At 52.4% G+C, this 27,233-nt stretch overlaps 3 protein-coding genes across 3 annotated transcripts in view; 2 read left to right on the top strand and 1 right to left on the bottom strand.

The window, feature by feature from the left end:
• LOC103665162 (forkhead box protein C1) overlaps window positions 1–274 on the top strand; it is a 1,103-nt gene extending 829 nt beyond the window's left edge. The window contains exon 2 of the mRNA XM_008693061.2: window positions 168–274. Coding sequence (XP_008691283.2) covers window positions 168–274 — 107 coding nt within the window. The remainder of the gene's footprint in view (window positions 1–167) is intronic.
• A 1,582-nt stretch (window positions 275–1,856) lies between these two features.
• Window positions 1,857–4,259, top strand: FOXC1 (forkhead box C1). The gene has a single exon (XM_040644986.1). The coding sequence runs from the start codon at window positions 1,857–1,859 to the stop codon at window positions 3,519–3,521; it is 1,665 nt and encodes a 554-aa protein (XP_040500920.1). The 3' UTR covers window positions 3,522–4,259.
• Window positions 4,260–15,647: 11,388 nt separating this feature from the next.
• Window positions 15,648–27,233, bottom strand: part of GMDS (GDP-mannose 4,6-dehydratase) — a 596,996-nt gene continuing 585,410 nt past the window's right edge. The window contains exons 10-11 of the mRNA XM_040644987.1: window positions 16,386–16,454; window positions 15,648–16,087 (exon numbers count right to left, since the gene is read on the bottom strand). Of these exons, the coding sequence (XP_040500921.1) occupies window positions 16,025–16,087; window positions 16,386–16,454 (132 nt within the window). The 3' untranslated portion in view covers window positions 15,648–16,024. The remainder of the gene's footprint in view (window positions 16,088–16,385; window positions 16,455–27,233) is intronic.

A 27,233-nucleotide genomic window follows, 5' to 3' on the forward strand; every position in this document is an offset into this window, starting at 1 on the left:
TAGAGTTGCCAAAATGCAGAATTGCGCCGCAGGGAGAGGGTGGCCAATTTTTTTTCCCGTTCCTTCGTTTCTTTCCCTCTGTCCTCCTTCCCATTCCATTCCAGTCGTTCAGAAACTGTACATTTCAGGCGTGCACAAGGATACGTCTTCTGTGTTTATCCTCCCAGAATCCTTGAGCCGATCTGCAGGTGCGATTCTGAACACCGCCCCCCCCAACACACCCGTTATCTGCAAGTCGGCAGCCCGGCGCGTGTGGAGATGGAGGTTGAACTGAGACGCGTTAAGTTCTTGGACGTGTTTATTTGCTTCTTGTCATCACACCTGCTAATGTCACCGAGCCCGAAGCGTGAACCCTCCTCTGAGCCGAAACATGCCGGACCAGGCAAGACCCGGCGGCGAGTGGCGAACTTTAGGGATCACGTACGCACCCCACCCTCCCCGCCACAGGGGAGCGCAGGGAAGCCTCCGGGCCCCTGCAGCCAGTGCCTCAAGCACCCTCGGGGCGCCGAGTGCCCTGGGGGGGACGAGGAACGAGGTGGCCTGAAATGGGGCGAGCGGAGCCTACCTGGGCAGCGGTCCCGGCAAGGCCCCATATCCCCTCTCCCTTATTTCTACTGGATAGGGGTCACGAGGAAGCCGAGGTGGAGGCGACAACTCCTGCCCCAGCGGGAAAAGCATGGCTGTGACTGAGCCTTTAAACCTCTGTCCTTTGTAACCCAGCTCCGGGCAAGAGAATCTCCAGGTGGGGGGCAAATGAACACATCTGTGAACCGAGTGAGACTGGCGACGAGAGGGAAGGAAGAGGTGGAAAGAGAGGAAAGGTGAGGGGAAAAGGAGGAGGGGAAGAGAGGCCCACGAAATCCCGGCACTGGACTCAGCGAGATCGACCAAGGAATGGGAAAGAGCCAGCCCGAGTTGGGGCTCGAGGACTCGGGGACATCTGGGAGCGGTGGACGGAGGGTCTGCGTGGGGCCCAGGAGGACCCAGGAAGTCTGCGAGAACAATGGACGCCTGTGCGGAGGGCCAGGGGTGGGAGACAGTGCGGGCGGCGGCAGCGGACGGCTGGGGCTCGGGGCAGGGGCGCTGTGGGTGCAGGCCTGGCGCGGACAGGGGCAGGGGTAGGGGCGCGGGCTCCGAACGGCCGGCGCGCGTGTGGTCAGCCCCGCGGTCCTCCCGCAGCTGGGCGCGGGCCGCCGGGGCTCGGCCTCCGGCTCATTCAGAGGCGGTTCTCGCCGACCATTGGCTGCTGCTGCTGTGGTGGGGCGGGGCTCCGCTGCCCGGAAAAAATGTAACTGCGTAAAAAAGTCCTCGCCTGGGTGACGGATGCTCAAAAGTTCAGAAGTTTTCCCAATGCTTCCTTAAGCGGCCGGCGCGCGAGAGACTGAAAAAAAGGTGACGCGGGGCCCGGGAAGGCGGCCGGCGCGCTGCCCCCCGCCCCTGGTTATTTGGCCGCCTTCGCCGGCGGCTCAGGGCAGAGTCTCCTGGAAGGCGCAAGCAGTGCGGCGAGAAGGGCGCCTTCTTGTTTTTTAGTTTTGGCTCTGTTTTGCCGTTCTCGCCTGGAAGTTGCTCCGCGGGTTCCTCCAAGGCCGTCTGCCGCGTCCTCGTCCGGCCCTCTTCCCTAGCACCGACCCCGAAGTGGCCAGAAGCGCCCCAAGAGCCCGAGCGAGCGCAGGGAGAGGCCGCGGGCGGCCGGCGGCTTCGGGAGGCGGCGGCGGCGGCCGAGCCGGACTCAGCGCGGCGGCCCGGCACCAGCTCTGTGGGGCCCGGACTCGGACTGGGCAGCCGGCGCGGCGTGGCCGGCCTAGGGAGGGTGGGGGGCGGCGGGAGGCGCGGGGCGACGGCGGCGAGCGGGGGCCATGCAGGCGCGCTACTCCGTGTCCAGCCCCAACTCCCTGGGAGTGGTGCCCTACCTCGGCGGAGAGCAGAGCTACTACCGCGCGGCGGCGGCGGCGGCCGGGGGCGGCTACACCGCCATGCCGGCCCCCATGAGCGTGTACTCGCACCCGGCGCACGCCGAGCAGTACCCGGGCGGCATGGCCCGCGCCTACGGGCCTTATACGCCGCAGCCGCAGCCCAAGGACATGGTGAAGCCTCCCTACAGCTACATCGCGCTCATCACCATGGCCATCCAGAACGCCCCGGACAAGAAGATCACCCTCAACGGCATCTACCAGTTCATCATGGACCGCTTCCCCTTCTATCGGGACAATAAACAAGGCTGGCAGAACAGCATCCGCCACAACCTCTCGCTGAACGAGTGCTTTGTCAAGGTGCCCCGCGACGACAAGAAACCGGGCAAGGGCAGCTACTGGACGCTGGACCCGGACTCGTACAACATGTTCGAGAACGGCAGCTTCCTGCGGCGGCGGCGGCGCTTCAAGAAGAAGGACGCGGTGAAGGACAAGGAGGAGAAGGACCGGCTGCACCTCAAGGAGCCGCCGCCGCCTCAGCCCGGCCGCCAGCCCCCGCCCGCGCCGCCCGAGCAGGCGGACGGCGCCGCGCCCGGACCGCAGCCGCCGCCGGTGCGCATTCAGGACATCAAAACCGAGAACGGTACGTGCCCCTCGCCGCCCCAGCCCCTGTCCCCGGCCGCCGCCCTGGGCAGCGGCAGCACCGCCGCGGTGCCCAAAATCGAAAGCCCCGACAGCAGTAGCAGCAGCCTGTCGAGCGGGAGCAGCCCCCCGGGCAGCCTGCCTTCGGCGCGGCCGCTGAGCCTGGACGGCGCGGAGCCCGCGCAGCCGCCGCCGCCCACCCAGCCCGCGCCGCCGCCGCCGCCGCCGCACCACAGCCAGGGCTTCAGCGTGGACAACATCATGACGTCGCTTCGGGGGTCGCCGCAGGGCACGGCCGCGGAGCTCAGCTCAGGCCTCCTGGCCTCGGCGGCCGGGTCCTCGCGCTCGGGCATCGCACCCCCGCTGGCGCTGGGAGCCTACTCGCCCGGCCAGAGCTCCCTCTACAGCTCCCCCTGCAGCCAGAGCTCCAGCGCCGGCAGCTCGGGCGGGGGCAGCGGCGGAGGGGGAGGCGGCGGCGGCGGCGCGGCGGGCGCCGGGACCTACCACTGCAACCTGCAGGCCATGAGCCTGTACGCGGCCGGAGAGCGCGGCGGCCACTTGCAGGGCGCGCCGGGGGGCGCGGGCGGCTCGGCGGTGGACGACCCCCTGCCCGACTACTCTCTGCCCCCAGTCACCAGCAGCAGCTCCTCGTCCCTGAGTCACGGCGGCGGCGGCCAGGAGACCGGCCACCACCCTGCGGCCCACCAAGGCCGTCTCACCTCGTGGTACCTGAATCAGGCGGGCGGAGACCTGGGCCACTTGGCGAGCGCGGCGGCGGCGGCGGCGGCCGCGGGCTACCCGGGCCAGCAGCAGAACTTCCACTCTGTGCGGGAGATGTTCGAGTCACAGAGGATCGGCTTGAACAACTCTCCGGTGAACGGGAATAGTAGCTGTCAGATGGCCTTCCCTTCCAGCCAGTCTCTGTACCGCACGTCCGGGGCTTTCGTCTACGACTGTAGCAAGTTTTGACACCCTCGCCCCCCCTCCAAAGTCGAAGTGAATCGAACCCTAAAGCAGGAACAGCCAAAAGAACCATCAATGAAAAATCGAAACCAAAAAAGAAAAAAAAAAAAGAAAAGAAAAAGAAATCCAATTTTTTAAAAAACCTTGAAAAACATTCACCAAACCAGCAAACAGAATCCCTCCAAAAATTCAACTCACCAGCACAAAGAAAACTATTTTCTTAAAAGATTCAGAGCCACCTTCACTTTGCCTTATCTAAATAAACAAAACGGTAAACTATTTTGTACAGAGACAGCAAAGTCATGGTTTATTAAAGGACAGTGTTACTCCAGATAACACGTAAGTTTCTTCTTGCTTTTCAGAGATCACGCTTCCCCCCTTTCTCTCCCATTCCCCTGCCCTTCCCTTTCCTCCACCTCTCCCCTGTAAGATATTTTATCCTATGTTGAAAGGAGGGGGAAAGTCCCCGTATATGAAAATCGCTCTCTTTTTATTCATGGACTTGTTTTAAAATGTAAATTGCAATATAGTAATTTATTTTTAATTTGTGGTTGGATGTCGTGGACCAAACGCCAGAAAGTGTTTCCAAAACCTGACGTTAAATTGCCTGAAACTTTAAATTGTGCTTTTTTTTTCATTATAAAAAGGGAAACTGTATTAATCTTATTCTATCATCTTTTTTCCTTTTTGTTGAACATATTCATTGTTTGTTTATTAATAAATTACCATTCAGTTTGAATGAGATCTATATGTCTGGATACTTTAATACAGCCTTAATTATTAAGAAAAAAAAGATTTCAGATTAAAACACTAGAAATGACCTGTTCTCCTCCTAAATAGCTGAAAAATGGAGAAACCCTCTGACTATTCCTTGTCAAATTTCACGTAAAAGTCTCTTTTTGTTTAGATTTTTTTTTTTTTTTGCAGCATCTTCTGCAGAATGTACTATGTAGTCAGCTTGCTTTGTGGCTAGTCAAAAGATATTTTCCTGAACAGATCTGAGCGGGCATATACACAAATATATTTTTTTCAGTAAGGACAGAACATGATCTGGAAATTCTAAACCCACGAATCAGCAGGGGTGTTACCACAGTGATACCCGTGTGTACTAATATGTGAATGTGCCTCCAGATATACACAGATGAATATTTGTCTTGTGTATCACATAAAAAATCGTGATGTCTGTTATACATCCCCATAAGCCAAATGCTGGATAGATATTTTGCCTATTAACTTCACTCCTTTGTAAGAGGAAAAATAAACCAGTTTTTAAATGTATGTGTATAACTCATCCACATTTACAGTCCTTCGTGTGTTACATAGAAGGGTTGATTTAAAATATATATATATATATATATATATATATATATATATATATATATATATACTGTGGGTTGGAAAGGGATATTTAATCTTTGGGAAACTATTTTAGAAGATATGTTTGTAGAACAATTATTTTTTGAAAAAGATTTAAAGCAATAAGAAGGAAGGAGAGAAGAGCAGAACATTTTAGTCTAGGGTGGTTTCTTTTCAATCCATTTTTTCTTGTTAATTTACAGTTAAACCTAGGGGGCAACCCAGACTGGCCCTCCCCCTTTGTAAATAACCCAGGAAATGTAATAAATTCATTATCTTAGGGGGATCTGCCCTGTCAATCAGACTTTGGAGAGATGGCGATTTGATTACAGACATTCAGGGCCTTTCAGTTTGCTTTCGAGATAATACAGTTTCCTGCTATCTACCGCTCCTATCTAGAGGCAACACTTAGCAGTAATCGCTATTGCTTGTTGTCAAAATTTGATCATTGTTAAAGGATTGCTGCAAATAAATACACTCTAATTTCAGTCAAAAACTGCTTTACGTGGCCTCTGATTTGCTGGGTCTCCTCCCTCAGAGTCGTAACCTAATAGCTAGGGAAGATCGCAGCGGCCCAGGGCACGGGTGTCTCTCCGGGTCAGGCCGGCTGGGACTGGCCTGACTGCTGCGTTTAAACCTCCGCTTGGCTGTCTCAGCCCATGGCCCTGGAGCTGCCTCGGGTTACCCCCTTGGGGTGGGCGGTGAAGGGAGAAAATCCATTGCCAGGTCTCATAGAGTTTGTGCGTTGATCCGCTTTGGGAGCCGGCCATGGAGCCAGGATTTGCGGACAAAGGGTCCGGTGGCTGGAGCTGGGTTGTCTAGGCCCGGATGGGAAGCGGCAGCAGGTGACCAACGGAATGGCCCTGTCCGCTCGGACGGGTGACCTATCCCAAGGCCGGGCAGCTCCGGGAGCCAGAGCCCGTACTTTTCTCGGCTTGCCTGATGCAACGTTTTGGAATGGGGACTCGGCGAGGGTAGACCTGTGGCCCACCCCGGGCTTTCCTGCCGGGTCGCTCCTGGCCCGACGCCGGCCTCCGGGACGCCGCTCCCGGACGGGAACGCTCTGCAGCTAATTAGATGTAATTACCCGCCGCGGCCTGGGCCTGGCTTGTTTGTGTTTGGAGCTCCTTCTTCTCCCCCGCCCCCCCCCCCACGCCTGCCCCCGCCCCGCCGCCTCCCCTCCCCGGGTTCTCGCTCTCCTCGCCGCTGCCTCCCCCCCCCAAATCAGTTGTTCGGGGAGAAAAGAGTCGGAGGAGACCTCTTGTTAGGTGTGATGGATTAATCGCAGGTTGGGTCGTGGGTGCCGGGAAGACCAGGCTGAGCAGAAAATGGCAAAGAGCAGGGCTGTGTGTAGAGGGACGAGGGTCGCGGAGCCAGGAGGGGCGCTTTCGGGCCCTCGCCGCCGGGGCCGGCGGAGCCTCGGGAAAGCAGCTTGCTCCGCTCCTCGTCCCGCGCCTCGGCCGCGCGCCACCTGGTCCACGCCGCCCCCGGTTAATACTCCTCGCTCGCCGCCTTTGTTTTGAAGACACACGTGCGTTTAGGTGCTCAACCGGGGTGGAAAGGTCACAGGCACTCCAGTGCTCTCGGGTGACAGCCCGACCCGCGCCAGCCCGCAGCCCCGGCAGCCTCACGCTTTGCACAACTCGCAGCCCGCCCGGCCTGGGCCTGGTAGCGCCGGATCGGCCTGGGCCAGCGCGTGGGCCCCAGGCGGCCTCCCCGGCTGGGCTGCGTCCTCGCGCGGCGTGTGGGGTCGGTTTACAGAGGCCACAAATCACTTGGCGGTGGCCGACGCGGGGAGTCGCTCGGCCTAAGGGACGGGAGAGATATGCAAAGCGGGCGGCGGGTTCGGCGTGTGCGGGGGGTCCATGTGCTCGTACCCCTCTGCCTCTCCTTGGGCCTGGGCTTTGCGGCCGCAGCACGTCGCGGACCCTGCCATCCATGGGCCTACCCCAGCCTGGCTCCGGAGAGCTCGACCGCGCGGCTCCGAGGGGTGGGCTGCGGGACAGTGAGGCAGGCGATCTGGGCCCGAGGCGCGGCCCAGGGCTGCCTCTGCCGTCGCGCCCCGAGGGAGCGCACGCGGCCTTCGCTGGAGCGGGCTTGCGGGAGTGAGCATGGCGGGGAAAGAACCCGCTCGCTCCGGGCTGGGGACCCCTCCCGACCACGCCAGAATGCGCAGTGGGCAGCGGGCACCCCTCGCTCTGCCTTCCTTGGGGCCCGAGTTCCCGAGGCTGAAGAAGGCCCCTGGCATGAGTGCGGTGCTTGGGTTTCTGTGGCCCCCCAAGAGCTCTTCTCCTAAAGCTCTTGGGAGTGTTCACACACTTGCCCGGGGACAAGCTTCTTAGCAATCATTCTTACCCTCTTCTGTTGCAACGTTTGAAAATTAGGCGTGGAAGACCTATGTGTCTAGGAAGGCGTGTTATTCATATATAGTGATTTCTACATGAGTGACCTAAGTAAGAGTTAAGCTATGTTTGAGTGGAAGGTCAGAAGTTCTGCTCATTATTCTGATTTTTTAAACCATATAGGTAATGTTTTCTACTCTCAATACATGTGCTTTTGGACTGTCATCCAATTTAAGAAAAAACAACTACTGCTGACCTTATTGAATCTGGGAGAACTACTTACTCCTTAGTGGTTTGCACATTTGACTTGCACTTTTTCAGCAATAAGGATATTTTTTTTCTGTAAAATATTCTAAGAGAAACTTCTTGCTGTTTTAACTAACAGTACATTTTGAAATTAACCTTGGACACTGACAGGATCTAGTGGTCGGGACTTGGCTAATTTTGAAGTGAGCCTCTGTAGAAAGCTTTGGGATAGTAAGTATTTTGTCCTTTATGCGGCAGTGGGTGCATTTATGTGCTTAGTAATTTATACAGTGAGCAAGTTAATGCCAGCATGTTACATGCCAGATAAAAACTTGCATTTTGGCATATTGCATGTGTGGTAGGAAGCGTGCTGTTTTCCAGAGCTATGCAGTTAGCACAGCTTTTTTCGCCAGATTGCATGCAAACAAGCATGCATTTGACAATTTATCATTCCACACAGCTTGTGTCATTAATAATCGATGTTTGCAGAGGAATAAGGCTCAATTGTGCTGGTGGTCTGTAAGCTCTTGGCTATTTCCTGCGGGGTCAGAAATAAGGGTCAGGAAACAAGAGCTCCTTATAGCCCTATCAGGCTCCCCCGAACTTCGATAGGTATAGAAGAGATATAGGGCCTTTTCTCTCCCACCCTGTTCTCTAGTGAGGGGGTGGTCTCAGTTTTAAGATGGAGGGCCTATAGTTTTGTTCTTCATGGTGCAAAATTCCAGAGACGCCCTGAATCCTCCTCAGGTCCGGGCTGCCTGGCCAGGCTGCCCAGGAGGGACAGGAGGGGCAGGAGGCGTCCATTGTGGAGTCAGGTCCTGGACTCCTGTATGGGTGTTCTCCCCAGCGGTTAGTGGTACTGGAAACAAGGGTGGTGGGAGCAACCGTTTCTTTCTACCCTCACTCCACATCTCACGCTCCTGAAGGGAAGCCCCTTTGCTTCTGAGCCCAGTTCTCACTCCTGGATCCTGCCTGCTATCCTAGGGCCTTCTTTTTAGACTCCTCTCAACTCATTCCAGAGTGGGTTCATGAAGCCATTAGCCCTTCCCATCGGGTCATAAACAAATGTTATGTTAAGGGCAAGATTGACAGTGGCCATGCAATAAAGCCGGCCAGGCAGGTTAGATTCCGTGTAGACAGTCATTCTTTAGCTAAGCAGGGAGATTTGGAGGGAAGCAGGGAGAAAAGGGACCAAGAGACTATGTCATATTCCTCACCCCACCAGGTTGTGGGGTGTGAGGGAGCCGAGAGTGGAGAAGCCTTAAGCTCAGGAGAGCTCCCAAAAAGCAAGACCCAGTTTATTCAGACAGTGGTCACAATGGCATGAAAGAAAAAAAACCAAAAAACAAAATCTCAACTGCTGAGATTTGCTATGGGGCCCTAAATGTCAGCTTCAGACACCCTACTTTTCTGAAAGCTCCTATTTCAATTTATAAGGAGGCTAAGAGTTTCCTTGAAATGAGCTTTTATTAATGGCATTTTCACTTGTACTTAAACAGAAAGTCTTCCTTTACTATTTGGCTTCTGCATTCATAGCTGGACTTTTGTGCCCTGATACCTCCTTTACCGTGTCTCTCCCTTTTTGAGTGTGATTCATAAGTAATCATTAAGTTCTTTGTACCTCTATCCCGCTGTCCCTCTCTTTGTCACTTCCCCCCCCCCCACCGCCCTTCCTCCCAGGCCCTTTTAAAAGGGCTTGGGGCCCCAAAGTTTCTCCCAGATGTCTCTCAGCTTGAGCTACCTACCCAGTGGCAAGTATGCTCAGGCTCGGAGCCCTCTGGGTAATGGGCCACATGGGGTCCTGACCTGGAGCATACACTCAGGCCTTGAAGAGCTGGGGACACATGTGAGTAGGACTGACAGGTTCCAGGTCTGAGTCCAGTTGGAGAAGGAGCAATACTTAATTAAATGAATTCCAGCTCCGAAATCCATTCAGGAGAATGAAAGCCCCTTCTCCACAACGTTCTCAACGTGATTAGGAGTGGAAAATTGAGCAAAATGTACCATGTCCGTCTTATTGGAAACCAAAATATGGCGCAGAGAGCATAAGGCCTGACTTAAGACCTTTGTTGTGCTCCTTTCCCATCTTATCGTGGCTCCAAAGAAACCCTCTGTTTTATATTATTTTTTTATTGTTTACTTGATTTTTTCCCTCACTGATTTTAAATTCGCGGCATATTGAGCGTATTATAGGAGATGCAGTAGGATCTGGAATTTCCTTGCATATAGGCCTGAGACTGTCCTCAAGACAGGAGAGAGGGGTGGAGCTCCCATAGGGAGGCAGACTGAGAGGAGAGGCTGGTCTGAGTGGTCCTCAGAGAGGGCCTGGCATTGCTTCCTGCTTAGAGTCTACCCACCTGGTGTCTGGAGGGTGACTCTGAAAACCTGAGGGGGCACTTCCACAGGCCTCTTTGCTCTTCCAGATGGCACCTGCCTCTATTCTCCCAAAGAGCATCTTCTCTTTTCACTGTTCTGCCTTTGGGTTCCTCCAAGCCCACTGGTCGGCACTGCTGGTCATTTGTATTAAACTGCCTATCTTCCCTTAGCTGTCCCTGTTCCCAAGAAGGAGACTGGGTGGGCTGTTCATTTGCCCCCTAAGTCAACACAGCTTGGTGCTACTTGGGTGGGCATGGAAGTGCAATTTGTGAGCCCATGGAGTGAGCAGTGGGCTGGCAGCCAGGGCCAGGTGGTGGGGCCTCTCCATTGACCTGGGTGGTGGGACCCCAGGCAGGGCCCAGGGACAGGGCCCGGAGGGGTCTCAGAACTCGAGGCTGGGGAATGAAGAGGTCTGAGGTAGGGCTTTGAGGTTGATTTAGATTGAGAGATTAGAGACAGGCAGAGACACAGACAGATGGAAGGAGACGGAGAGGGGGAGAATAAGAAAGGGAAGACAGCCCCCCCCCCATTACCTACCCTAGGGAAAAAGCAGGAAAACCAACACATTTAGCGCCATTAACTCTTAAGGCCTCCGTATTTCCTTCGGTATAAAAGCCGGTCATTGGTCCCGGAGGCTGTCCCGGGGTCTTGTTAACGGTACAGATGTGCAAACAGGACAGAGTTGAGGAGCAAGTGTTTAGGTGGCAATGGGATTCTTAAAAACCTGCCATTGGAGGAAAAAGGAAAACTGTCTCCTGAACTGAGCAAAATCTGCATCCCGGAAGGTGCTCGGGGCTGCGGCCCCTGTCCTCAGAGCCGGGTACGCCAGGACCGTGTCGAGGGGCGCCATGGTCCCCCAAGTCGGGTTCGTTCCGCAGCGCCAGGGACGCTGTGTGCCGGCCACGGGGCCTCTCTGCGGCACGGGCACCCCGCCAACAGAGGGGCTTCCTTGCCGTTCCAAAGAGGACTTTTGCTATCACCCACGGAGGACTCACACGGACAGTGGACGGTGGGCTTCGCGGCGAGAAGAGTTGGTGGGCTAACGGGGGGGGGGGGTGCCGCGGGCGCCTCTGCCGGAAGTGTCCCGGGGAGACCCGGAGGGAGGGTTGGGGGGGGTGGAGGCCCCGTCGTTGTTCCCACAGCCAAGGGCTGCCAGGTGCCAGAAGTTCCCAGAGAGAACTCGAGGGGCTGCTGTCCTAGGTCACTGTCCCGGGTCCTTACGGGGGCTTCCTGCGCGCCCACTCCCACTCCGATTCCACGGAATATCCAGGCGGTGCAGGGCAGTTGTTCACAGTGCGTTTGCCGACCGAGAAATACTGTGCCATTGCGGCCGCCTCCCGGGCCGGCCTACCCACCGGCTCAGGCCGCAGGAAAGGGCCCGTGGAGCCAGAGGCCCCGGGGTGCCGCCGGGATTGGGCCTCCCTCCCTCCCGGGCGCTGCGGGCGGTGGGGTGTGTGTGCGGAGGGGGGAAAGTGGCACAACAGGAAAGCCTCGCCAGCAGGCCCTTCCCAGGCGGCTTCCTCGCCATAAAAAGCCAGACTCCAGCCGAGGTCCTGACCCCTTCCAAATATACATTCCCTTGCCCGCGGCCCGCCACTCCGGCCCAGGCCTCGGGCTGGGCGGCTTCCTCACAGGCTGGCCCGCGCCCAGCGCCTCGCCTCAGAGTGGCGGGGGTCAGTGGTGCCCCAATTTCAGTTGCCGCCCCCAGGTCACCAACCCGCGTGCTCTGGTGCTTTGGGTCCTAGGCATCCGAGCGCCCGTCTCCGCGTGCACACTGGCGCATTAGCGAAGCCAGGGCTGCGGCGGGGAGGGTTTTCTTTTTAAGGACAGTTCTCCATCACCTCCTCAGCTCCCGCCGGTGCTCGCGCTTTGGGGAGCTCGAGGCCTCGGGCCCCGGACACGTGCGCGGGGCCGAGCCCGCCGGGGTCTGGGAGGAGGGAGCGCGGCCGGCGCATGCGCACATGCGCGGCGCCTTTCGGGCCCGCGGTCCGCCACCGCAGCAACGCACCCCGTGTGTCCTGGGCGAAGCTTGGAGGTCCGGAGTTAGAGGCTCGCCGGAGATTGCAGAGCTAGTGAGCGGGGTATGCGGGCCAGCCTAGGCCTCAGCATCTGCCGTCGGGGCCCTTCAGTACCTTGCATACTGGGTGCGCACACAGACGGGCACGGCGGCCCCGAATTCAGAGATCAAAAGGGGCAGCTGAGACGGGGCGTCCGCTGTGTGTGATCCCTGACCCTGGAGGAAGGGCGGGAGCTGAGGACTAGGCGGCGGGGCCGGGGTCAGGCCGCGGTCGTCGGCCTCCCAGCAGAGAGAGACACTGGCCGAGGAAACGGGTGAGGGTGGGGTGGGGCCGTGCCGTCGTATTCGTAACGGAGGCGTTGGAAAGGTCTCTGGGGACACAGCGCACTCCGGGCGGGCCAGGCGGGAGCGAGGGTGAGCCCAAGGTGGCCGGCGGGAAGCACCGGAGGTCGGGCCTGGGGGAGGCAGTGGCAGCCTCACAGGCCGAGGAAAGCGACGTGACTAGAGACCCAGTGACGAGTAATAACCCTGATGGCACAGCCCCTGAAAATGTGCTGGACGCTCCCGGGGTGTTCGCGGGGCAGAGAGCGAGGCTGGGAGGTCGCTGGGAGCCCTGGCCTGGGGCCTGCTTGGGGCAGGGCAGCAGCGCCCCCTGTGTCTCCCCGAGGAAATCAGGCCCAGACCCCGTGAGCTCCAAAAGGACGCAGTGGGTGGTGGGAATCCCCCTAACTGCGGAGGGGGCGCCAGCACCTCCAGCAGCTTTGTGTCCCAGTTGTCGCTCCCGTTTGTGACCCTTCGCGGCACCACCAGGTATTAAAGCCCACAATTTTTGGAGAGGTGTAGATGGCGTGTTGGGACATGTTGCTCTGCTTGTAAGATGCGTGCGCGCGCAAACACGATCTTTTTGTAAAACCCGGGTGGGAGTTCTCCGCACCCCTTTCCCGCAAACCATACACAGATCGATCGCTCAAGGCTGCAGCACAACTTGTGAAAACTAGATGACGTGTGAGCTTGGATTTATGGGGATCCATGTTAAAACTGAGAGTACCCGGCTGGAATTCCCAAATACAAACAAGGTGCCTGGGACGCTTTCTTGGGGTTTAGAAAGTTATTTGTAAACAATGCGTTTAAGGTTAATTTGAAATGAAAAATTTAAGTGTTGCTTCCAGCTGAGAGCCTTAAGAACACAAGGAAGGTTTCATTTGGAGCAGTCGACCAGCCCGCGAGCTGGGGTTCTATGGAATCTTGGTGGTTGGTGTTGGTAAGGCGATTAAAGACCAAGAGGAGCCTGATGGGTTTTTGCACTGGTTTATTGGCACACAATGGTAGCTCTGAAATCGGGTTTCCTAGGAGCCATCTTGCGGGGAACTTCATCTTCCCTAGCATTTCAGCACTTCCCTTAAAGGTCCCGCAGCCGGCACTGCAGGCCTTCACCCCTAAACAGCTGGAGGGGTGTGTCAGGTTTATTATGCGGGGCCTAGCTGCCTCCTAACTCCTTAAAGACAAAGGGCAGCGGACACAGGCCACAAGAGAGTCTGGCAGGCTGGTCTGATGGAAAGGGAGGTCCCGGGTGGCCCAGGTATCCATGCACCTTGCTGTTCGTCTGGGGCACAAATGTGGTGTTTGACCTCTTTGGTATTATGTTTGAATGTACTGAAAGCTTGACTTTCTTAGTTTTCACTAAAAGAAAAAAAAATCAAGGTGGAAGATATTTTATCATACTTAAACTGAAAAGCCAAAGCTGGCAGAGCAGGAAAAAAGGGGAGGAAAATAAATTCAGTGAAATTGAACTGCGATTTAAGATGGAAGACACTTTTTAATAATTGTCTTGAAGGATGTCCAAGTGAAATTCAGAGCACCGAAAGAACAGAGATACTCAAGCAAATCTGTTCTCTTGTTCCCCTTTTAGACAGTGGGAGACCAGGAAGCCAAATGAGCCAACCCCCTCCCCCCAGTTGAGGGTTCAGGAATAGAGAGAAGATTGCAACCAAAAATACTCTTGTGTCCTTCAAAAACTGATGCTCCAGGCCATTTGGGGAGAATAATTTAACATTATAATTTTACTGCAGCCCCGTTAAACCCCTGCCTAGAATCTCTCGTGATCCTTATTAAGGAGCTTATTATGGTTTTGGGCTAACAAGCGCCAAGACACTGAAGTACATGGGGCCACTGCAAGCTTCAAGGACCCTTGAATGGCCTCTATGCCTGGGTGGGGGAGGTGTGTGAAGGTTCAGGGGGGCAGAGGAGAAGAGGGGGGTACCTGTCCATCAGGGTCACGGCTGAGGGGAATGTGTGTTCATGTATTTGTGAGATTTGTGAGAGTATGTGTGTGGCGGTGTGTTGGTGATAGTAGGTTTGTGAATTGTGTTTTCAAGTGTTTGTGAGGGAATGTGTGTTCGTGAGACTGCTGTGTGTGACAGCACGTGAGCTGGCATGTTGTAGGTGTGTGTCTGTATTTGTGTACACGTGTGTGTTTGGATGTGTATATTGGGATGTGTGGCAATGTGTGTGACTCTGTACTTGTGAGTGCGTGTGCGCCCACCAGCCGTCTCATTCCCGGAGCCCGGCTTTCCAGAGCCATCTGTTTCCAATTAGCAGCATCCCGATTGGGAGAAGGCCTGTCCTGGGGCAGCTCCTGAGAAGCGGGTGGGCCAGCTCAAGCCGCCCCAGTTCTGCTCCGTCGAAGCCGAGGCTGCCCCTGGCCAGCACACTCTTGTAGCAACTCCGGCAGCCACACAAAGAGCCCTCTTTCCTGCCGCCAGCCGTTGGAGCCTGGGTCCTCCCCCAGATCATAAACCTGCCGGTGAAGACATTCAGAAATAGTTCACGCGCATTCACGCGAGCATGTGCAAAGGCTGGAATTCCATTCGCTATAAAGTTTTATTTTATTTTCCTTGGAGGGGGCGTGAGGGGGAAAAGAAGAGTCCTGACCCAATTTATTCTAGGGCAGAATATTGTATTTCATGCAGAAGTATACACCTGTACACGTCTTTGCTTGCTGCTCGTGGGCTCCATACATTTGTGTGTCCACCTGCCTTAGCCTTAATACCCTCAGTGCAGCCATGAGTCCGCGGCTCGGGAGCACATACCTGCGGCGAAAGCCGGGCCGCCTCGACGATGCCCTCCGTGCAGACGGAGCCGTGATCTGAGGCCCAGGTTAAACCTCTTCATTATAATTTTTAATGAACACTGATGTAGTTCAAGTGTAAAATGTCTGCCATATATTAAGCACTTCATATAAATTGGTTGAATGATTAAATCAAAATTAGATTTAAAAAAGTGATCTAGTACTGAGAAGAGGTTGGAAGTAAGTCTTGTGTGAAAGATCTAGACCACAAGGAAAGGCATGGGCTCAGAGACCTCTGGGTAACTCAGGGGCTTTGGCATGGAATGTTCCAACAATATTTACTTACCTTCAAGTTTCTTCTTCTGGCCCCCCTCTATTTCTCAAGACTTCTTTTGAGACGGTGGGAGCCCCGTGGGTTCTAATTATAGTCAGCAGAGACCGGAGGGGGTGTGAATGCCTCCTTTCTTCAGGAACTGAGTTTCCAGATCGGCTGGATAGAGTGGCTTATTGTCACCAGAAGGGGGAAAGAAATGTCCCAGGCAGAGACTTAGGAGAGGGCTCCGGCAAAAGCCAGGCTCAGGCCCAGCGGGCGTCTACCTGCAGGGGCTCTCTCAGAAGGGAGGGAGGCCTGAAGGAAGCTATTTCACTCCAAGGCAAGAATTTGGGTGTTTTTGTTTGGTGGCCCTTTTATACCTCAGGAAAAACACCGACATCGACTCTGTTATTGCTAGTTCATAGAAAGGCCATTTTTAATAAGAAAAGAGAAAAACAATTTGAAAGCCCCAAATTTTCAGTTGTCTAATGACATAATTTCAAGTACAGTGAACATGTGATTAAAACATCTTGCTGATTTCTCAAAACCGTTCATAAGAGGCCTCGACAAAAGGAAATTGGGCCGAACCCCGGAGTGCCACGTCCCGGCTGCTACAAACTTCAGCGGCCCCAGATCCTAACGGCGGGGACAAGGCGCCGTGGCAGCGGGGGTGAGCAGGCAACCCGCCGGATTCGCGCGCCCCTCCCGGGATCACACCTGCGGCCCCGCACCCGCTGATTCCAAGCAGGGGCCACAGGCCGGCAGGGGCGGCGCGGGCGTCCGCGGCCGCGCTCAGGCGTTGGGGTTGTTTCTCATGAGCTCCACGTCGGCGTCCACCATCTCCCTCACCAGCTCCTGGGACCCGAGACGCAGGGGGTGGGCGGTGAGGGAGGAGTTTCTGCCACTCTCTCCGGGTGACACCCCCACCCCCTGGGGCGCGCCTGGAGAGGCCTCCGCCACCCTCCCCGCCTCCACCCGCCCCCTCCTCGGCCTCCAGGCCTGGGGCACCTCGGGCGCCAAGCGGGGCCCCGAGCGCGGCTGCTCCGGGCGCCTCGCTGCCTCGCCGGCGGGCCACCCCTCCCGCTGGGCCCGGCCCAGACCAGCCCGGCAGCGAGCGGGCCAGCGGGTTCCACCCGGAAAGAAAGGCACTTACATCAAAAGCGACCCGGGGCTTCCAGCTCAGCTTCTGTTTCGCTTTGGTGCAGTCTCCTTGCAGAAAGTCCTGCGGGGGGAGGGAGAGAGAAAGCAGACGTGGGTCGGGGGCGGCGGGGACCCGAGTCGCAGGGACCCCCACCCCCACCCCCCGGGGCTGGCGGCGGGCGAACTCTCAAGGCTCAAGGCTCCCTGTTTCCCTCCCTTGGTCCCCTCCAGGCCAGCTCAGTCGCGGCTCCGCGAGCAGTAAATCTTGCGAAGGTCGCGTGTAAGAATGCGCTGCATAGACCAGTGAGGACCCTGACGGCGGTGCCGTCCCCGGCTCACCCAGCCACCTCCTCCTGTCCACCCCTCCCCTCCACCGCGTCCCACTGACGCTTAATGACTTTTCTTTCTTTTTTTTTTTTAAACATTAAGTTGTCAGGGACGCTACTGTGAGAACTGTTTCGAATTACTGCACTTCCCCGGCAAGGAGCGGAGTGGTGAGCAGACGCCCCCCGCCCGCCCCCGCGCCGCGCACCGCGCACCGCCTCCGCGTTCCTCTCCCGCAGCCGCGCGGACTGCCGGGTGCCCGACGCCGGCGCGCCCCGACTCTCCCCGGAGGCTCCACGACGCGGGGGTGCCCGGGCGGCGGCGTGCGGGCGCGCGGTGTCGGCGGACCCGCTTCTCCGCGGCGGGGAGCCGGGTGCCCCCTAACGGAGCCCCGGCTCACTCTGGGTCCGCAGAGCAGTTCTTTCCGGGCGGTGGCCTCGAGCCTCCCAGACCCGCGCGAGACCGGGCTCCCGCTGCCGTCCAGCACGCCCACGCGCGCATGAAACGAAACTGAAGTTTCACCAAGCGATCCTCGCCCTTACTGTCCGGGGGCACGACACACCGTAGTTTCTACTCTAGTCTGTTCTAGCCCATTCCTCAGAAAATGATCTCGACCCACTTACTTCCCCTCACGAGCCACTAATCCGTGGCAACCGGCAGTTTGAAAATGCAGCAAGAGCAAGCACCCTGCAGCTTCTTCAGCTCGGTAGCACGCCTTGCTCTGCGCAGTGCTCCCTAACCGCTCAGATGCAAGATCAAGTTAATTTTTAAACGAACCTCCAGCTCCCGTACAGGAAGCTCAAGCTGTCATTTGCTTGATCCTTGAGTTTTTCATCCCCTCTGAAAGGGTCTTTGTCAAAATATAAATATATATATCCCATTTGACAGGGCCTTTGTCAAAAATAAATATAAATAAAAATTTATATATATACATACGTATAAAAGACGCCAATGACTCAGGTAGGGTCTGCCCTGCTCAGCTTTACCAGAACAGACATGGAACTGCTTCAGAAGAGTTTCCGTCCATTTAAGAGCCTTCCTTGAGAAGGAAACTGGCTAAACGAAAAACTACAGGAGAATATTAACCCCGCACCTCAGCCCTCACTCACCCATTTCTTATTACAGATTTCTGAAGACTGATTTAGAAGAAAATTGAGATGAGAATTTCAAGATGATTTGCAAAAAGAAAGGGAGGGAGGAAAGGAGGAGAGAGGAGGAAGGAAAGAAAGAAGAAAGGAAGGAAGAAAAAGGAAAGACACAGACTTTGAAACAGACCATTTGGGGGGGGGTGAGATAAACATTTAGCTTGTCCCTGTACAAATGTATTCATCGAATAGTACACAAGATGAGTCCTTAAAACGGAAGAATGTGAAGGCAGTACGACAGACAGCCGAACTTAAAACAGGAGAAATACCCGTTTGAGAAGCTATTCTAGTTACGCACAAGCACAATATTAAAGAACAACCTAAAACCAGTTACATCAAGCGAAAGGAACAGAGAATGAAGCTACAATTGAAAGCCTGCCCCAGTGATTTTCTTCAGATTCCCTGAAAGGTGGCCGTCGTAGGGGCTTCGTGACGGGAGAGGCCACAGGGCTGGGCAGGACCCGGGCTGCTCACCCTCACTGCTAAGACTTCCATATCAAAGGGTGTCTGGGTGCTACTTCTGAATGGACACAGAGTAGTCCTGCCTTATCCTCCGTGTCACTTCCCGAGGTTTCAGTTACCCTCTCGCAGCTGAGTCCTGAGCAGGCAACTGGTCAGAAGGTCAGCGGTAGCCTAACCCTGTGCCTGCCTCACACACCTCACTTCCTCTGGTCACTAGGCAATTTATCATCTCACAGCATCACAAGAAAAAGAGTAAGCACAGTACAGTAAGATATTTTGAGAGAGAGACACCACATTCACATAACTTTTATTATGGCATGTTGTTCTAATTGTTCTATTTTATTATTAGTTATTATTGTTAATCTCTTATGTGCCCAATTTATAAATTAAACTTTATCATAGGTATGTATGTATAGGAAGAAAGACAGTCTGTATAGGGCTGGGTGCTCTCCGTAGTTTCAGGCATCCACTGGAGGTGGGGCTTGGAACGGACCCACCTCGAATTGAGGGGGGCTCCTGCACTGTATGCTTGGAGTTGTTCTCTTACAGACTACAGTCGACGGCCCTCATTCTCTATCATCCATCATTACGTTTTTAGGCTTGAATAAATCAAACTCCCAAAGGCTTTGCATTTCACAATACACCGAAGTACTGATTTCCTCTCCAGGGTGTTAATAGTCAAACAAGTTATTTCTGCTGGTCCGAACAGTCCATATACAGATTCTTCAGGAAAAGTAGGATACAAAAATTAATAACTAGGAATTCAACATTGCATGGAGCTGGAAAAACAAATTAATTACTTCTCTTTCCTTTCCCTAAATAAACTTGTATACGCTGTCACAGTACTTCTCTATTTTACTGTAAGAGTCACACAAAGATATTCATTCTTTTTCCCCAGAGAGCTGTGAAATGTGGCGTCATGAAGCAACACAGCCCTCCCTCAATTCTATAGCTCGAAGAAACATGGTTATTGTTTAATCACACAACACTTGCTGTAAATCAACCAGCATTACATAGGATGCAATTCATGGCTCTGAACTTATAGTTAGCAAAACCCTAAAACCCAGTTTGGCTTCAAGTGATCTCAGTAGGCTTGGGAAAGGGAGCTTTGTATTGTAATTATGTTTCCTGTATTTTTCTACAAGTAGCTCATAATATAAAAACAACCAGGGAACTACAATTAAGGAAAAAGAAAAATGGTTTTCAAAAGCTTAGAAACAGACATTGCTACCATACACTGTAAAAGTATTTCATTGAAACCAGAGACGCACCCAGTTAAACTTCCCAATTTAGTTTTGAGCCCAACTCCTGCATTCCAGGCTAGCAGCTTACTTTAACCTTCTGCCAAGGCTCTGTCTCCCTGAAATTTAATTAGACCAAGAGACCTTGTGAAGGAAAAGGATGAGGTTCCATCAAAACAAAGCAGCAGCTCTCTACGCCAGCTGCTACTGAGCTAACATCTAGACTAGTCCGTGTGCCCGTGCGCCAATCAACTTGGAGGGAAAGATTAGGGACATCCCAGCTTGTTTTACACTTCACTTCTCCTGAAGGACTTTCTTACTTCTTTCTGTTGTGTCCTTTTGAGGAAAGAGACAGTAAATGATTTAGGCTGCAGGGTTTGGGGGGGGGGCACAGGGCGGACTTCGAGGGTGGTGCGGGCAAGTGTGGCATGGGAGTACATAGGACTCCGGAATGACAGCAAGAACGTGGGAACGCTTCTTTAAATAAAGCTTCCACCAGCATGAAGAGAAATGGGACTGTGGAAGCTGGACTCCTACAAGGACGTTAGGAATTAACTGCTTTGCTCACAGGACTGTGTGGAGCAACGGAGGGGGGCAGATCAGGTCACAATATAGTTTCCTTTTACATTTCACAAATCCTCTCCACTGGGGCGTGATCAGCTCCTAAGGACGAGAGAGAAGAATGATTCATCTATTTTGTTCTTTTCTTCTTTTTTGACAGTTCGGTTCCTTCTTTATTTATAGGCTTCAAGTCATAGTATGACAACAGGGGCAAGAACTGATTAAAGAGAAGATTTTATGTACAGTTTCCAAAATGGACTTTGTGCACTGGGTGGTCTGGAGCTTTTCGTTAAAAAAAAGAGACAATAAAGCTCTGGGAAAAATTTAAAGCATTTCTATGTGAATATGACATTTCCTGAACTCTGGCTTCTGGTGTCTTCACTGTTTCCATTGCTATCCCTTAGGTGAGCTATACAGTTTCAACATGTGATTTATTATTGTCAAATTCAATTAGGTTTAGCTGAGCATTTTACAGCAGCAAAACAGCTTGAGCAAAGACAAAATGTGCATGTCCAGAGCCTAGACCCCCTTAATTTTTCTCGGACTCCCTGACTACCGTTGACTCGTCAGACCTTTCGGAGCGGTCCTCTGACAGCGGCTCTGTCTAGGCATAAACCCTACAGGCCCAATGCCAATGGCCGAAGTTGCAAACAGCAGCACGGTAGGAGGGCATGTTTTGCTGCAGCAATTTTTCAGGCTTTCCTGGCTTATGTTCTTGTTATAGTGAACTGATAAAGGGCCAGACCAAATCCTGGAAAAGTCATTAAGCCAGTTCCTGAGCCCACAGTAGTTAACATAAAATCCAGAAAAGTAGAGACCATGCTGTGCCATTATCTTCTACTCTAACTATAGTTCCCTTTCCTCAAATCTCCTGGGTGCCTTTTTTTTTTTATCTCGATCAAGATAACAACACATCTTTAAATAACACCACTTAGTTTTCTTTCCTCCCCCCACCCTGCACCCCTATCTTTTTCAAATTTTGATCATTATTTAACACATTAAATGCCTTTAACACCCACCCACCTCCCCTAAAATCACTGTGGGGAATGCTATTAAATAGATTGATCGCATAGGATAACATTTCAAAGTTCATCGAGTCATGTTCTTTCTCTCCCCTTTTACATTGTGGTTGTGTTGGGAAAATTTTAATATTTATTTCAAATTATGTGTTGGATACCATGTTTCTCAACAGGTCAGCTGTGAGGTTTGCAAAGGACATCTGTTTAGGTGGGGAAACATTTTGAAAGTGTGAGCTCTTTTGCCAGGATGTTGTTAAATTTCTAATGTGCTTATTGAAATAAATTGACTCTTGAGTGCTATAAATAAGGAGAAGATGTATAGACAGGGATGTTAATAAGGAAAACTAAGACGGGTGAAAGACCTGCTTAAAAATCTTCAACAATTTAAAATATGGAACTGTAACACTGGGTATTCATTTCTTCCATTTCTACTTTTCAAAAAAAAAATAAAAAAAGCAAAATTGAGGAATAGCTCAGGTTCCAAGGGAATAAAAGAATGAAACAAATTCGGTTCTTGATCTAACTTTATGCCAATGTGGAGTGAGCAAGAAAACTTTGCTCTTGGGGAAAGACGTCTTTTTAGAGAGAAAGAAATGCTAAAAACAAAACAAAACAAAAAACCAAACCAAAACAAAGCAAACTTCAGCAAAATGGAAAAATCTTTAAAGTTGCACAGGGTATCCCAGTCAAGATTCAAGATGAGCAGCTGGGAGTTGGTAAGAATGGGAAAAAACAGAAACTGAAGAGTTCTCCCAGAAAGTCTGCAATACAGTATGTCTCTTACCGGGCTGTTTAAACTCTCACACGCTCACAAATACATCATTTGATTGAAACCTTCCCGGACGGGGAGTGAATCTCAGAGCAGTAAGAAAGGCAATGGCCTTAATAACGGCAACGAACATTTCCCCCTCGCTTCCCTTTTACTGCTGCCTATCAGCACAAATTGAAGTTGAAGCCAGGCCTCTCCTTTAATGACAAGGGGTGATAAGAGACAAGAAGAAAACAGCAGGCTGTCTCGTCTGCTCAGGAAGCTGGACTCAGTGGGACTGTCCATCAGCAGGGGCTGACAGAATGCCGTCAGACCCCAAACAATGCTCGGGCTCAACCTCAGGGAAATTGAGTCAGTCAGCACCGGCTCCGACAAGCATACTGACAGTGGAGATAAAGTGGCAAAGGGAGCAAAACAGTGTGAGCAGGCCCTGCATTGTGTCCCTGTCCTCAGTTCCCCGGGCGGAGGCTGCTGGGAGGCACTTGGCACAGGGCGACACATATGTACCCTGGACTGAAAGCGCGGCAGAGCCCTCACATCGTCGCCACTGTCACCTCCACTGGTGGCCTGGCATGCGAGTCCTGCTTGTCAGTTATGGCTCAGGATGTGCCGTAGCGACCTCTTGGAGCGTGCCCGAGGGCGTCTCCACGGCCCTGTAACCTGTCGTTGATCCCAGTTTTCTGGGTTGGGGACCACTTCTTTTCAGCTGATAGCATTTGTCACTCTGAATCAGGAGCTATTAAGAGCTACCAAACAAAGGGACAGAAATACATCTGTCCACGTGTAAGCCCCCGACACCCCTGAAAAAGCCGACCGAGCATGGCCGAGCCTGCGCGGAAAGTCAAGGAGAACATTGTCTTCGTCGGGCGCCCACTTGTATGTCAGGAGAGCCTAAGGCGGTAAAAAAAGTGTTCACTTTATTAAGGGAGAAACCAATTAATGGCATTTAGAGTGCAGCCGACACACAGACGGATCTTTTCTACGTGTGCTCTAAGAATATGGTTAGCATGGAGAGAGAGAGGCCGTCAGGCAGAAAGGGTTCAATGAGACACGCTGACGACCCCACGGTGTGCGGGAAATACAGGACTTAAACACACCAGCTTCCTTTTAAATAGTTTTTAAAATGCTGTGGAGAAAGTCCCTTCAGGAAGACACGCTTGAGACGTGTAGAGACGAGGACAGTGGTCCATTATCCTCCCGGAGCGGACACACAGACCCATACCGTTCATGCCGCACGGAGGCCCAGCTGCGCCTCTCGCCTCTGACGGCACAGAGCAGGGAGCAGGGAGCCCTTCCAGCACGGTGCCCACAACCGTCCAGCCGGCTGCGCCCTCCGGCCCTGGGGGCCTCTGTGACCGGTCCTGTTCAGTCAGGCTCTGGGTGGGCTGAGCAAAGGGAAGCGTTTCTTAGAAGCCCATGCCTTGTAGCTTTGGGGGAGCCGTCTACTCAGAGGTCAGTGTTCAACAGGTTGCCTCCGATTTCGGGGATGTCGCCTTGCGTCACACGCATTGATGAGGTGCTGTGGCTTTCTGTACCCGTTCTACATCTAGAATTGTAACCTCAGAGTTAATTTTTGTTGTTGTCGTTAGCGTGATTTCTCGATCCCCGGTGCTCACAGGAGTATCAAGCTAGGGAAAGCTAGATTACGTCCTGTAACTGGAGCCCTCTTGGTTCTGATTGCTTCACTGATCCTCACTCTAAGCGGCTGATACGGGGGGCTGACTCACAGTTGCGATGCCCAGCCAGTTCATGAAAGGGAGATAAGATTGTTAGTGACCTCAGCATTCCAGGCTTCAAAGCCAGCAGCATCTTCGCTGGAAATTACTGGTTACTGTTAATAACTGGATCTAGGGTGTAAAGATTTACCCGTGCTGGTAGGAGGTGACACAAACCCTGAGGAAAGGAGATAAAGCACCTTTAAGTGGACCGATTAAAGACTGTTGTGACCTAACTGGCAGGTGGCACTCTGCAGCACGAGAAGCGGGCCGCCTTTGCTTTTGCCACTTAGTACGTTTTACCCTCAAAGCACTTTACACACATCAGCTAATTAAATCTCCAGACAATCACATTCAAAATGCAACCCAAGAGATCTTGTATCTGTTTCAGGTGGCTATTTCCTAGGGATGAAAGCACCGTACCAAGTATCCGTGGGGGTGAGAGCCCAGCTCCGTCCTGCAGCTCAGCTTCAGCCTGCCTCTGGAGACGAGGCACCTTGTCCCTCCGGGAAGGCGACTAGGGCCACAGGGGACCCCTGAGAGCACCAGGGGAAGGTGATTTTCCATCAGCTTTTTCCCTTCCAGTGTGTTAGGAAATATGCGCCACCCCACAGAAAGGGCTCTGCCTTGCCCTTGAATATTAGTACTAAAGAATATTGTAAGTAATATGAATGCCTCCATAACATAGATATTTTTTCCTTTGGGATTCTTCTCAATTTATATTGTACCACAGGTCACTCAATTTCAAGAAACTCACTTCAGTATTCCTTCCTTCCTTCTTTCAATTCATCCATCCATCCATCCTTCTCCCAACCAAAATACAATCACATGACAGGGCCGTTCAATTGTACACCCTAGATTCCTTCAAACACTCATTCCCTCAGTAGCTTGTTAAGACCCTAGGGCCAACCAGGCAGCTGACTACATCCAAGTTCTTGCTTTTCGGTTGTTTCTCTCGGGATTTTCATATTTGAGGAGAAATTAAGACCATTATGAGGAATTTGTTAGTAAGGTTTTTGAGAGGCATGGAGAAAAGAAAAGCAGTAAGACAGATATTGAGCTTTTCTATGATTTTTATCTATCCATTCATTTGGTTCCCTATTATCATGGTTAATTGAGAGTTTACCAGGCTGCTGGGGACCTATACTACATGTTACCTGGCAGTCTTTCTTTTGTATTTTTATAAGAGGAACCTGAACACATCTATAGAGATATTTAAATAACTTGATTAATGTCACAAAGCCATCTAGTGGTAGAGTTCTGGACTAAAAGCCCGGATTTCTGATTCTCAGTCCAGCACTCACAATGCTCAGTGGGACAAACTCTCCCTAAATAGTACTATGAGCAATATACTTTATGCTGCATTAATCTGAGTGGCACAAAGATCTCTAAAGAATAAATACTGTATCAACATATGGAAATACCAACATACTCCAATGTTGGATGAAAGAGATGAACAGAGAAGAGTAGACACAGGACGATTTAATGCGTATGAAGTTCTGGTACCAGCAATCGAATTGATGGTGATAGATATTAGATCAGCGGTTGTCAGGGAAGAGGATCAACAGGAAAGGTGTGTGAAGAAACTCTTGGGTGATGTTCTCTATACTGATAGGAGCGTAGCACACGTGAGTGCATGCGTTTGTCAAAGTGGACCAAAATATATAGTGAAGATCTGTGCATTTCACTGTATATAACTTATGTCTCACTAACAAAGGATTCTTAGGCACCACCAACAATAGAGAGATATCACTAGAGAGACCTGGCTTCATATCATGGCTCAACCACGTAGCTGGGTGACCTTGGGCAAGTTTCTCAGTGTTTCTGAGCCTCAGGTTTTAAATCAGGTGTAAAATGGGGAAAACATCACCTATCTTGCAGGGTTGTGAGAACTCAAGATTACACACGGAATGTAGCTAGTACTATTTTTAATTTAGTTTAGGCTGTTAAAGCTAGCTGTTGTTGCTTTTATCACTAAGGTATAGAGAAAGCTATCCTTTTAATTTCTTATAGTAACATCATAGATGAAAATGTCATCTTCTTTTAAAAGATTTAATTAATTAATTAGTTAATTAATTTTGAGTGCGTTGTGGGGGGGGGGCAGAGGGAGAAGGAGAGAGAGAATCCCGAGCAGATTCCACACTGAGCATGGAACCCAATGCAGGGCTCTCAAGAGTCCGATGCTCAACTGACTGAGCCACCCAGGTGCCCCGAAAATATAATGTTTTTACATGGATTGTCTTATAGTTTTTATTTCATGCTTTTGTGTTACTTTAACCTTGCATGTAACCTGACTTCTCCTATTTTTAGATCATCATCTTTTGAATAATTGTAACCAGAGTATACAGGATTTTGTATTCCACTTTCCCCCAATTACTGTAAACGTTTCATATGCTCTTGATTGTCTGTTGCCAAATTTTATAGTGTTAGAGCTGAGGAAGTAGCTGTGGATAAGACAAGGCTCTTGTCATGAGCTTACGTTCCAGTCGGGAGAGACAGTCCAGAGTACAGGAGATGTGAGTGAGACCATGTCCACTACTGAGAGTGCTAGACAGAGACCGAAGAGGAAGCCCGATGGATAAAGAGTGGGAAGGCTGGGTGGGGAAGGCCTTCCCAAAGAGGTGACATAGGATTCAAGGTTCGAATGACAAGAAAAAGCCAGTCCCATGAGGTCCTGAGGTAAGAGGGTCTCTCGGGGACCCCACAGGTACATGGACTTTAGGGAGCAACGCCCCTGGTCTGAGGGGCAGAGAGAAGGCCATTGAGTCTGGACAAAATGAACAAGGAGTATCAGAGCCCAAGACAAAGTTGGAGAGGTAAAAAAGGCCAGACCAGACCTGGCCTGCTGGGTAATTCCTTCCATGGGGCCCACGCTTTTCCCAGCAAAGCCATGTTTTTGTAAGACTTTACTCTCTAGTCTTAGAGTATCTGCAGCTGGTCAGCCACAATTACCTAGCTGGCTAACTCAACTAGTTCACAAGTCTGATTTTCAGAGGCCAGTGTAATTTTTCAAAGTGAGTATGGGACTGACTTTTAACTAAATGTTTAAAAGGGTGGCTGAGGGACTAGTTGCCACTCTTTGATGTGTTTGTGCCACCCAGCCTAGAAACACCTGGCCACTCTTGAAGGGATTAGGTCTGGACTACTGCAGTTAGGAGTCAGGACTCTGCCCAGCTGGCCCCGTAGGACACAGGGCCCAAGGGACCTCCTGGGGCCAGAGGGCAGGAGCCTGGCCTGCTGTGCTGGCACCTGTGGGGGGTGCGGTCGAAGGGCTGGAGCTCATCTGGCCGAAGGAGGACACGTTCAAGCTCCCGAGGGTGGTGGAGCTGGTGCCCCACCCTTCACTTCCTCCTGTGGGAGCAGAATCCTGGTCAGAGTGAGACTGTCACTGCCAACTCCCCTTGTTGGAAGCCGCCTTCTTCCCCCTAGTTCTCAAGCGAGTGGGACACAGCACTGACACTTGCTGGAGTTTTCAATTTTTCACCGAAGTCTTTGTATGGAAAGGTTCACTCATTTACAGAGGAAGAACCTGGCTTTACTTTAAAATGCGTAGTCCTTTATCAGCCTACTACCCGCAATGCAGAGTTTGCGTAGTGTTCTGAGTCGCTAGAGGCTTTGGGCGCGG

This window comes from Ursus maritimus, unplaced genomic scaffold (assembly GCF_017311325.1).
Source record: "Ursus maritimus isolate PB19 unplaced genomic scaffold, ASM1731132v1 scaffold_30, whole genome shotgun sequence".
Classification (NCBI taxonomy): domain Eukaryota; kingdom Metazoa; phylum Chordata; class Mammalia; order Carnivora; family Ursidae; genus Ursus; species Ursus maritimus.